The 12,619-nt window shown below is 43.6% G+C and overlaps 1 protein-coding gene across 1 annotated transcript in view; it reads left to right on the top strand.

The window, feature by feature from the left end:
• The first annotated feature begins 5,999 nt into the window (after positions 1-5,999).
• Positions 6,000-12,619, top strand: part of EHHADH (enoyl-CoA hydratase and 3-hydroxyacyl CoA dehydrogenase) — a 47,579-nt gene continuing 40,959 nt past the window's right edge. Inside the window, exons 1-2 of the mRNA XM_040480991.1 lie at positions 6,000-6,154; positions 12,031-12,134. Of these exons, the coding sequence (XP_040336925.1) occupies positions 6,081-6,154; positions 12,031-12,134 (178 nt within the window). The 5' untranslated portion in view covers positions 6,000-6,080. The remainder of the gene's footprint in view (positions 6,155-12,030; positions 12,135-12,619) is intronic.

Below are 12,619 nucleotides of genomic sequence, written 5' to 3'. Positions count from 1 at the left end.
CTTGTCTAGCAAGAGAGTGGGACACAGGAACAAAAGCGAGAGATGGCTAATGTCTGGGAAAAGACAAGAGCCCCGAATAAGGGCTCTTGCCCTGTATTTATTCAGATCAGAAGGCTTACAAACGTGATAGGCATGTACAAAGAGACAAACTGGGAATATTAACTTGGGGATGTGAGGAAAAAGGGGGTTTTTGAAGATATACAGTGTTTGGGGTTTGGGTCAATATAAAACAAAATCCTGGTGCCAGGCAGATGGTTTTTTTTTTTTTTTAATTTTTTTTTCAACGTTTTTATTTATTTTTGGGACAGAGAGAGACAGAGCATGAACGGGGGAGGGGCAGAGAGAGAGGGAGACACAGAATCGGAAACAGGCTCCAGGCTCTGAGCCATCAGCCCAGAGCCCGACGCGGGGCTCGAACTCACGGACCGCGAGATCGTGACCTGGCTGAAGTCGGACGCCCAACCGACTGCGCCACCCAGGCACCTCTGGGTAGATGGTTTTTAACGGCACACAGGAGGTGCCGCGTCTGTTTAACTTAGCTAGCCTAGGGGATGAGACAGGGGAAATAACCTCGGGGTTGACAAGGCACCTTTTTTGTTGTTGTTGTTGACTGTCTCTGCCCTGGGCTGCTTTGCCTGCAGCACAGAGGTGCATAGTCCAAGTCCCCAATTTACCTAACCTGGCCCTATCTTCCTGTGAAAGCAGCTTTTCTGCTATAGTACTAAATTGGGGGTGCTTCTACCCTGAATATCTTATCTTGTTTATTTCATATATGTCTTGGGCACCTTTGCGCCTGTTCCTATTTAGGCCTTTGCCTCTCCCTCTCAATTCTGGGGGCTCTGCACCCCTTCTCTATTTTGGGGTGCATTTGCACCTTCATATTCCTGGCACCTTTGCACCCCCCTATTCTTGAGCTGCCAATATGGTTTACCTAAACTTGGGTGTGAGCATTTTGTGGCTTTGTATTTCCTTATTCCTTGTTAACCCATTGGTGTAAGCCCGGGGGATTCCTAAGCTTATCCTCCACAATTCACAATAGCCAAAAAATGGAAATAACCCAAATATCCATAAATTGATGACTAGATAAATAAAATGTGGTATATACATACAGTGAACTATTATTCAGCCATAAAAAGAGATGGAGTACTGATACATGCCACAACATGGATGAATCTTAAAAGCATGCCAACACAGGCTCCAGAACCAGACTTTCTGGGTCCACGCTTCCATTCCACTTCTTAGTAGCAAAGTGGCCTTAGGCAAGATAGCTCTCTGTGCCTCTTCTATAAAATGGTGATTAACAATGATGCCTTATCCATAGGGTTGTGGTGAGGACTAAGTGTATTAATACATGCAAAGCATTTAGGGCAAAGCATGGCACATGGAGAGAATGAAATATTAGTTATTTTATTTTGTATTATTGTGTTTATTATCCTAAATGTACTTAGCTGGAGAAACCACTTGAATCACAATATGGTGTTAGAATTGAAGACAATGTTCTATAGAACATCTAAAGGAGAAAAAAAAAACTTCTCTACCTGCCTATTTCAAAGGAGAAAACTTGCACAATTTTAAGTGTTAAGCCTTTTCGTATGAAACATCAAAAGCTCATTTTTCAAAATGTCCTTTATTACTTTGGTGTGCATCCTATCAACTTAAAGGGCTTTGTCCACCCTCCCCCAGAAAAATAATGTCAGGTGGAGGCTGCATCTTTTCTGTTTATTTTAATTTATAAAATATCCAGTAACCTTTAGGTGTAGCTGTTAATGCCCAAATCTTTCTTCTCATGGTGATTCATATGGAAAAGCTGGCTTGTGTGTGTGTGTTTTTTTAAGCATTAACATTTCTCCATTCTGGACAGTTTTGCTTACTTTTTAGGAAAAAAAGAATCAAATGTGACCTAACGTAAACTATGAAGTATGATTCAGAAGAGTGGAAGTCATTGCCATTTCTGTGGCTTCAAATACCAAGATTGCCTGGCTGCCTGTGGTACTCAGGCTGACTTTTGTTGCTCTGCCCCATAAAAGGGCGTCTACTGCAGTGACTGCATGGGGCTGTTATGGGTTGAACTGTGTTCCTCAAAAAGCTGTAAAATCCATGAGACGCCTGGGTGATCATCAGACTCTTGGTTTTGGCCTAGGTCACGATCTCATGGTTTGTGGGTGTGATACCCATGTTGGGCTCTGTGCTGGCAGTGCAGACTCTTGCACACTCGCACACTCTTGTGCTCGCTCTCTCTCTCAAAATAAAGAAATAAAGTTAAAAAAAATAAAAAAGATGTGACGTCCTAACGAGCAAAACCTGTGAATATGACCTGATTTGGAAATAGGGTCTTTGTGGATGATCAAATTAAGATGGGGTCATTTAATATCCTTATAAAAAGGGGAAATTTGGACTCAGAGATACACCCACACAGAGAAAACACCACTGAAGGTTGCAGTTATGTTGTCACAAAGCCAGGGAACTACCAAAAGCTAGGAGAGAGGCCTGGAACCAACCCTTCCCTGAAACAAATGAAAACATTATGCTATAATGAAAGAAACCAGGCATAGAGGCCACATATTGTGTGATTCCATTTATATGAAATATATGGAGTAGGCAAATGTGCTTAATGGATACAGGGTTCATTTGGGGGTGATTACAATGTCCTGGAATTTGGGAGTGGTGATGGTGTCCACCTTGTGAATATACTAAAAATCACTGAATTGTACACTTAGTGTGTACAATTATATCTCAATTTAAAAGGATAGTGTGTGTGTATGTGTGTGTGTGTGTGTGTGAGAGAGAGAGAGAGAGAGAGAGTTATATCTCAATTTAAAAAGTAAACACAAGTTTGGGAAATATGAATATGATCTGATTGATGCCAGGCCATAAGCAGCCCTCACCAAAAAGCTGAGAGATTGAAATGTGGGAGACAGCAGTGAATAGATTCTCAGTTCAGTTTTTGGCTACATTCAGTTCAGATTTGGTTGCAGTGTATGTGCAAGAGCTTTAAATCTGCACAATAATACATCATTGATCTTTGGCATTTCAACCAGTCAAGATAATTGACAAGACTGAGTCTTTTTTTTTTTTTTTTTTTTTTTTTTTGCCGCAGTTAGGACTTCCTTAGGAATCTTGAGTGTGTGTGTGTGTGTGTGTGTGTGTGTGTGTGTGTGTGTGTGTGTGTTATATCTCCAAGGCTCAAAACTTGAGCAAGCCACTTGAAATTATAGAAATTGTCATTACTAATATTATTGATACCATGAAGAAACTATTTATATCCCATCTCTTATTTCAAGTACTCATGTGAGCAGCTTTTCTCCTCAACTGTCAGCCAACTTCACTGTGGAAGAGTATACTCACCGCCCGTTTCTTCTCTGTATTAGTTAGGACAGGTTAGAATTCTTTAACAAACGGACCCACACTTCCTTCTCATGCTGGTTCTAGTCAGCAGGCAGCTCTCCTCCACAAAATCATTTGGAAAGTCGGGCTTCTTCTGTCTATGGCTCTATCCTTCTCTGAGGCCTAGTGCCCATTTATATCCCACAGTGAAAGGGGAAAAGACTTGGAAGAGAACATGTGAAAGATTGTATGACTGCAGCTGGAAAGCAATATTTTCTGTTGTGACAGAAAAATCTGATTAGCTCTCCGGAGAATGCTCTGGCTTCATGGCACTATTGAATAAAGTTTCACAGCACAACACCAAGTTTACACAGTCATCTCTGTTCCTACTGTGAGTACACATAGGCGTGATCTAGCCCATGAACTTCTACATTTACATTCTTTTGTTTTTCCAGTAGAGCATGCGACACTCGATCACACACACACAAAACCTCTTCTGATTAACCGATCTATTTTCCTAAGTTGCAACACAACAATGAAAATGACATAATAAGCAAAGCACATGCAAAATGAAGGAAGTGCCTTAGCCAAGAGGAATGACGTGCTATTATGTAGCACTTAGTGAGACAAATTAAATGAAAAGGCAACTTCAGAATATAACAATTCATCGCAATTATCAAGAGACTGTCAAACGGTCACACAGTCTGTCAGCCGCAGCATGGTGGCACTTGCTGGCTTGCCACATTCCCATAGATTTGGTCTATAAGGAGACCAAATAGATTTAGACAATTTATTATTTACACAGATAGTAAGAGAAAGATCAGCATGGTATCAGCTCCCTGCATCCCTAATTCCACAGGATGACGCCGAATAGAAGGGGCTAGACGACAGATCCCAGGAACTGCTGTGGAGGAGTGGGGCAGGGTAGGCACTTCTAGGACACTGACAGTGAGTGCCCTCTTAAATTTTGCCCAGTGGGTGTGTCACTGGCTTACCTTGGTCCCTGCCCTGTTGAGGAGCCTACTCTAAACTATTATTAAGCAGTTCAGTAGATTTACAAAGAAGTTTGTAGCCATACCAAAGGGGCTGGGGAGCACAGGCAGAAAGTTTGGCATTCAACCAAAACCAGGGAAATAGATGAGAAATGACCTATAGCTAACACCTCCAAGATAGAGATGAGAACCTGCCTCAAAACAGCTCCACACCATGCTCCTCTCCCCTAGATCCAGGAAGAATTTCAGGCCATTCAGAACTGTTAAGTCTTGCCTACAACAGCCTTTGTGGAGGCATTCCAAATTGCTAGGATGCCTCTGCGGAGCTGTTCCCCCAGAGGCCAATATCAGAATTGAGAAGACAAAGCTGAATTTATTGCTTCTTATAATAAGGGAAACCTATGCTCCTCATGCACAGTTTCTCCAAGCAGAGCAGACTGTTGATCTTACATCATTTTTGAGCAAGGTGGAATTCAGGGACTGGCAAATTTTAGGGGGCATTAGAGAGTGATATCACCTGTAGGAGCTGATTGTTGTTGAAGGCTGACAGAGGCATTAGTTTGTAAATGGCCGGCTATTGGAAGGGAAGGCTGTCCTTACTATGCTGTCCTTGATGGGTGGATATCTTCAGACTGCTGCCTGTTTCCAGGGCTTCAAGGCAATCCTACTTTCCTAGGAGTTGGAACCTGTTTTTATTTCCAAGAGGCAAAAGAATATGAAAATAGTCCCAGTGAACAAAGATATTCCATTGTGTTCTTTTCCTCTGAAACTTCCAGACTGCTTTCTGACCACTTGATGGACTGTGGAGACCACCAGAGGCCAATGGAATCTAGAAAAACCTTGTTTCAGTGGTGAACTTTTGGAGGGAAGGGGCTGGGCCTCGTTTGCCTTTAATCTCCTGCCTAGTCCTAGCATATAACAGGTGTGCAATTCACAATGAATGAAGTGCTAGAAATCACATTCCTTAGAAATGACAGAAAAAGGAAAGAGAGGTGTTTTTTTTTTTCTTTTGTCTATTTTTGTATCTATATGAGATTAGATGTTAACTAAACTTACTGTGGCAATCATTTCATGAGCTATGTGAGTCAAATCATTAGGCTGTACACCTTTAACTTACATAGTGAAGTAGTCAAGTATATCTCAATAAAACTGGGGGAAACGTTCTCAAAAGAAAAAAAGAGAAGGTTTGGTTATCAGACAAGATACCCATGCATTTCACTAGGTTGCCCCGTTACAGTAAGACAGGTAACATTAATGGTTATGTCCGCGGTTGGTACCATACAGATTTAGGTGAAACGCACAGTGCGTGTATTTTATGTGCCAAGTGGTTGTGTCATGTCACCTAATTGTCAAGACCCCAGGTATCTATTCCTGTTAAGAAGGATCATGAAGATGAAAACTGATGAGGACAGCTCTACCAACTTAGTGAACCCTGAAGTTTTCCAGAGAAGGCAGCCTCTTTGGGCCAGGGTGTTGTAAACTCCGACTTGCTGGCAACTGCACCCATTTTCCACCGTCCTCTCTGACCTAGGTTGTGATGGGAACCACTCCGGAGAAAGAGAGCACAAGTGTCTGCAGAGCGCGGGACTGGGGTCCCGGGAGGAGGAGGAGCGGGTGGGAGGATGCGCAGCGGGAGGTGGTGCCGGGCTCGGGCTCTCATTGGCCCAGCGGGCGCCCCTCCTCGCGGGGCCGGCTCCGCGACGGCTGGAAAAGCTGCAGTGCCCAGCGGTGAGAGGCGCAAGCGTCCTCCGCGACTGAGCAGACATGGCCGAGTACACGCGGCCGCGGAACTGGCTGGCGCTGATCCGCCTTCGAAACCCGCCGGTCAACGCCATCAGGTAACGGGCTGGGTTGCCTCCAGCCCGGGCACGGAGGGCCCTTCGCCGCCTGCCTGCTTTGACTTTCCCCTGCTGGATTAAAAGCAGAGAGACACCGACACAGACAACCGCGGCGAATGCCAGGGCCTTGTGCATAGGTTAGCTTGGTTAACGTTCGCAGCGAACTCCTACCGGTGTTTCACTGGTGAGGAAACTGAGGCTCAGAGGCAGGCAGATGGCCTCTAAGTGGGCGAGCTGGACTCCAACACGGGCCATACGTGCCAGTTTCCTGCTCTTCTACCTGCTGGCAGCTTTGACTTCTCATGTGTACATTCTGTTTTAAAGGCACAATGCCCGCTAGACCTTGACCTCTTACTTCCCAATCTCGAATATAGGCTGCCCTAATAAAGTGTAACTCATAAGATTTAGAAATCTGATGATAAAGTTTCCTATTAATGCCAAGGCAGTGAGTAAAGGTGAATTGTGGCCTGGACAGAAATGCAAAGTTCTTTCTCCTGATTTGCTCTAAACTTAAAGGCTTTAGTGCTGTAGTGGAGGATCCATTTGGAGTAAGCCTAGTAAGTAGCCTATGGAGTAGACTGTGCAGTTTATCTTCTTTGATTTCATCATGGAGCACCTTCGCCCCTTTTATTATTATTTTTTCTTTAAAAAACATTTTTTTAAAGGTTTATTTATTTTTGAGACAGAGAGAGAGTATGAACGGGGGAGGGTCAGAGAGAGAGGGAGACACAGAATCTGAAACAGGCTCCAGGCTCTGAGCCATCAGCACAGATGCCTGACGCGGGGCTTGAACTCATGAACCGCGAGATCATGACCTGAGCTGAAGTCGGACGCTTAACCGACTGGGCCACCCAGGCGCCCCACCTTTGCCTATTTTAAATTCTCCCACCTACGTGTGCCATGCGCTTACGGCATTGCTTTCAAAACTGAGATTAATGCTAGTTGTTTTTGTTTTTGTTTTAATTAATGAGGTTATTAGATAGGTTTGGTCTTCCATATCTTTGGAAAAAGGATAATGATCCATCAGCCCAGGATAGAGCCATCCATCCTCGGAGAGTAGGATTAGCCAAAATTAAAATTTACAATGAATATAAAAAACAGGGTGAAAGACCTTTGGTCAACATTCTTAGCACATACCGCTGGAACAAAAAAGAGAGACTGGATTGAGGAGACCTGCTAATTTTACCTGAATTTTTATCTTAGTGTCCTCAGATTTGATTTTACCATATTAATATTATAATTTTTATTTTTCAGATGAGTTATTGCATTTAGTCATGCAAAAAAAAGTGCAGCAATGAAAATCATACAAGGATGATATGTCCACTTTCTTGTCATTCTCAGAAAAAAAAGCAAAATAACTTATTTTGGTTTTGATGAAGCAAAACATAATATAATTACATATCCATTTTGGACTTGTCTGTATTTTAGTTAGAATTACTAAATATTAGGACTCTGCCTCAGCCTCTGCTCATAAGAGGAAACCATGCCCATCAAGAACTTGGGGGAAACGTTTCACAGTCTAACACCCATAACTAGAAATATTTTCTCATAGCTATTTTAAACGTTTCTAGTCGTTAGCCTGACCCTTCCCCTCTTGTAAGAGAAACATTTGTATCTACCTCATAAAGTTGTGGTGAAGTTTACATATGCTGGAAGTCATAAACTGGCATGGAACATGTGTTAGCTGCCAGCATTGCAAGGCCCTCCAGCAGGCCCTGCTGCCTGGGGTTCATTTCAGCTTCCTCAAGTTTTCTCTACTTGGGGATACTTTCCTGCCCTTTCTTCTGTCTTCTTCTGAAGTTATATATGTGGATATTTTCTTCTCTCTCTTTTTGTCAGCTTCATCATTTTCCATAATTTTATCTTCTTTTCCACTTAATCTCCCCTCTGCCTCCATCCTTGCTGTCACTGCATCTAGTTTATTTTGCACCTCATTTATAGCATTTCTTAATTCACTGTGACTATTTCTTACTTCCTTGATCTCTGCAGCAATAGATTCTCTGCTCCCTTTTATGCTCTTTTCAATCCCAGTTATTAATCTTACGACCATTATTCTAAATTCTTTCTCAGTTACATTGTTTATAACTGTTTTGAGCAGTTCTCTGGCTGTCATTTCTTCCTGGAATTTCTTTTGCGGAGAATTCTTCCGTTTCGTCATATTGGCTAGTTTTCTGTCCCTTATGTGTTTTTTTTCAACGTTTTTTTAAAATTTATTTTTGGGACAGAGAGAGACAGAGTATGAACGGGGGAGGGGCAGAGAGAGAGGGAGACACAGAATCGGAAACAGGCTCCAGGCTCTGAGCCATCAGCCCAGAGCCTGACGCGGGGCTCGAACTCACGGACCGCGAGATCGTGACCTGGCTGAAGTCTGACGCTTAACCGACTGCGCCACCCAGGCGCCCCTGTCCCTTATGTGTTTTAATAGCTTGTTATGTCCAGGGCCTGGCCGTTCAGAAGGTGTTTTTGGAGTGTGTTTTGTGCTCTCTGTTGAGACTCTGGTTGCTTTGTCTCCCTACTCATAGTGGTGGTTTGGAACTTCTACCGCGTGTGCTATGATTTGTTCCTTGAAGTACCCCTGGAGAAAAATTTTAAAAGGGGGGGTTGTGGTGAAAAAGGCCTTATCCTATACAAGGAGAGAAATGACAGGGTGGGGAAAAGTAAAAGAAAAAAAATTGCCCAGGAAGACAATCAGAGAAACTATATGGCTAGTCCAGAGAGAGAGAGGAAAATAAAAAAGGAGATACAGAAGAGGTGTTAAAAGAATAGATTTAAAAAAAAATGTCTGTTTAGGGGCGCCTGGGTGGCGCAGTCGGTTAAGCGTCCGACTTCAGCCAGGTCACGATCTCGCGGTCCGAGAGTTCGAGCCCCGCGTCAGGCTCTGGGCTGATGGCTCAGAGCCTGGAGCCTGTTTCCAGTTCTGTGTCTCCCTCTCTCTCTGCCCCTCCCCCGTTCATGCTCTGTCTCTCTCTGTCCCAAAAATAAATAAACATTGAAAAAAAAAATGTCTGTTTAAACAAACCAACAGCCAGAATAACCCAACTAGAGAAGGGAAGAAATAAGAGGAAGAAAAGAAAAAAATATGTATCTACATATACACAGAAAATAAGAATTGACCATGAATCAAATCAGAGAATGTAAATCCCCTAGACCAATATCTGACAGTGCCTTGGAACTAGTGTCTGCCCTGGTCTGGAGGGGCTGTCTGGTTGGTCAGTGTCGATCTTGCTCTGTAAGACGGCCAAGTTACTAGGCATGGAGGGGCGTGGTTTGGTGTAGGCAGGTCCCGCCTCCACTGCGGCCCTGATCCCTGAAACCCCACCTTGTTGGTGATGGAGAGAAAAATGGCGACGCCCCAGTCTCTCCTTCCTGGACTGGGTGTCCCAAACCACTCTGTTTAGGCCCTCCTCACAGTGCCACGTGGGTGTGAGTGGGCCACTATGTCCCGTTCCACTGTCTCCTGCGCCTCCCTGGTGCTTGGCTGGGATTCAAACCCTTATGTCATAAAGGAACTGGGTGCCCCGGTTCTGGGGTAGTGTCACCACCCACCCAGCCGACAAAGGGCCGCTAGCTGGTGGGCGCCTGCAGGGTCTTTTGTCCTTGGAATGGCTATTTGCCTTCTTCCCACAGCATTCAAGGGAGAGGATTGCTCTCTCCCACTGCTGGGAGCTAGCTACCTAGCCTGGGGCTGACTCCCCTCCTCTCTAGGTGCAGGAACAGGGCAGAGAAAGCCCCACGGTTAGAAATTGGTTCTTTCTCCATTTTTTCCGTTCCCTCATCTGTGGTTTTTCAGTTGTCCAAATACAATCCTACACTTCCACAGCCTCTCTTTCTCTTCCTTTTCTCCACAGAAGGGGATCCCTCCCCTCCGCGCCTACACCACCCATTTTATCTCTACCAGTTCGTAATCACACACCTATGGCTCACCATGTTGTCCCTGTGGGCCCCTGGAGATGTTTCTGTCACTCTGTAGCCCGGATTCCTGGAATTCCATGTCTGCTGGCCTCAATACTGCTGTGTTTGAGGGAACTTCGGGTCCCCCTACTTCTCCACCACATTGACTCCTCTCTCCCCAGCTGCTCTTTAAAATTCTCCCACTTCTTGGGGCGCCTGGGTGGTGCAGTCGGTTAAGCGTCCGACTTCAGCTAGGTCACGATCTCGCGGTCCGGGAGTTCGAGCCCCGCGTCGGGCTCTGGGCTGATGGCTCAGAGCCTGGAGCCTGTTTACGATTCTGTGTCTCCCTCTCTCTCTGCCTCTCCCCCGTTCATGCTCTGTCTCTCTCTGTCCCAAAAATAAAAATAAAAAACGTTGAAAAAAAAATTAAAATTCTCCCACTTCTTAAATGAGAGTGCATCCAGAGGATTTACACTCAACTCTTTTTGCCTTTGGCTGACTCATTCAATCTTGACTATAGCTCTCTTTTATAGATGACTCCCTCATCAACTGAAACTTAGCAAAATCTACTGCATGCCCTTTTTTCCCCCAGATCTTGCCTCTGCCTCCTAAATTAGTTTTAGCTTTGGCTGTCAGTGACAGAAAACTCAAAAGAGTAGTGGATTAAACAAAATAAGGTTGATTTCTTTCATAGCAGTGTCTTAGAATGATATGATTGTTCCACAATCATCAGGGTTCCCAATTCTGTTTATCTTTTGCTCTGCCATCCTCATTTCAGGTCTTCCACCTCTTGGTCCATGATGGCTGCTTATGATCTAGCCATCACATCCCCATTCCTGCCAGAAAAGGAAAAGAGAAAAGCATACCCAATCCTTTAAGAACTCTTCCCAAAGTTGGATATACCAAATCTGCTTCCATCCTATTGACCACAACTTAATGCCTTAGGCTGACTTTACTGCATAACAAGCTGGAAAATGCAACCTTTATTTTGGGTAGTCATGTATCCAGCTAAAAACTAGATGCTTAATATTTTGAAGAAAGTGGGGAAGGTTGGATATTTGGGGTAATTTGAAGCCCTTGACACATCTCTTGGGTTGTTTGTTTTAGACTATTTCAGTTTTCTTATATTTTGCCAATATGACAAATTGAAAGTAATTTCTTCTCACTGTGAATGTCCACATCACTTTATTTGTATTTTCATTATAGCACTCATCTTAGTGTGACATTTTGTCATTTCCTAGGATGTTATAAGCTCCTTTCAGTATACATAGAAGATGTACAATAATATTTTTAAATTGATTAGTGCTGCTTCTAAGTGGCCAAAGTTACAGCAAACTGTAGGAAAATACTATTTTTTAAAAATTTTAGGGGCGCCTGGGTGGCTCAGTCGGTTGAGCATCTGACTTTGGCTCAGGTCATGATCTCGCGGTCCGTGAGTTTGAGCCCCGTGTCGGGCTCTGTGCTGATAGTTCAGAGCCTGGAGCCTGTTTCAGATTCTGTGTCTCTTCCTCTCTCTGACCCTCCCCCATTCATGCTCTGTCTCTCTCTGTCCCAAAAATGAATAAACTTAAAAAAAATTTTTTTATGCATTTGGAGCACCTGGGCACCTCAGTCAATTAAGCATCTGAATTCAGCACAGGTCACGATCTCATGGTTCATGAGTTTGAGCCCTACATTGGGCTCTGCACTGACAGTACAGAGTCTGCTTAGGATTCTCTCTGTCCCTCCCCGACTCACTTGCTCTCTCTCAAATAAATAAATAAACTTAAAAACAAGTAAAAGCTTATTCATTTATTTAGTCCAGTGCTTAATTCACAGTTGACATGTTTATTATTAGTTGATCAAATTAGTGAAAACTGAATAGTGAGTAACTAGGGTTTTTATACATTGCGTGTGTGTTTCAATTTTCATTGTTAGGAAAGGAAAAAAGTCTGAGATGGTATAAATTTAATTCTAATGCCTCGTCTAATTTTTTTTTCTTTTAGTACATCTGTACTCCGTGGAATAAAAGAGGGACTGCAGAAAGCTATAACAGACCATACAGTAAAAGCCATTGTGATTTGTGGAGCAGATGGCAAATTCTCTGCAGGTAACCAGTCTCTAACTCTTTCTCATTATCTTTGGAATCCAACCACAGCCTGAGACCGATGCTGCCTTAGCTGTCCCTGTGGGTAATACCGTAGGGTGGGTAATGGATATGGGAGACTTGAATGGGAATGGGAAACATTGCAGAGAGACAAGAGTCACAGAAAGACGCAGAAAGACCCAGAGAAGATTCTCTTTTGTATTGGATGGGCCTTTGGAGGACACCCAGGTTTGATGGGTGTTATACCTACTAATATACACGTGTTGTTACATACCTGCTCTGCATATATCTCCACCCTATGGGAGCTTGGACGAATCCCTGTAATCTCCTGAACTCCTCAATTTCTCTGTTTAGAAAGTGGATAGTAGTATCTATCTTAATAGGTTTTTGTGAGGTTACGTGAGATATATCTGAAAGTCCCTAGTGCAGTGCCTGCATCAGAAGATGTTCAATAAATGTTATTTTTTATTTCTTTCTGACAGAGACTT

The sequence above is a fragment of the Herpailurus yagouaroundi genome, unplaced genomic scaffold, assembly GCF_014898765.1.
Source record: "Herpailurus yagouaroundi ecotype Mexico unplaced genomic scaffold, PumYag 159, whole genome shotgun sequence".
NCBI classification, from domain to species: Eukaryota; Metazoa; Chordata; class Mammalia; order Carnivora; family Felidae; genus Herpailurus; species Herpailurus yagouaroundi.
Note: the sequence above shows the minus strand (reverse complement) of the source record. Positions and strands in the feature narration are given on the sequence as shown.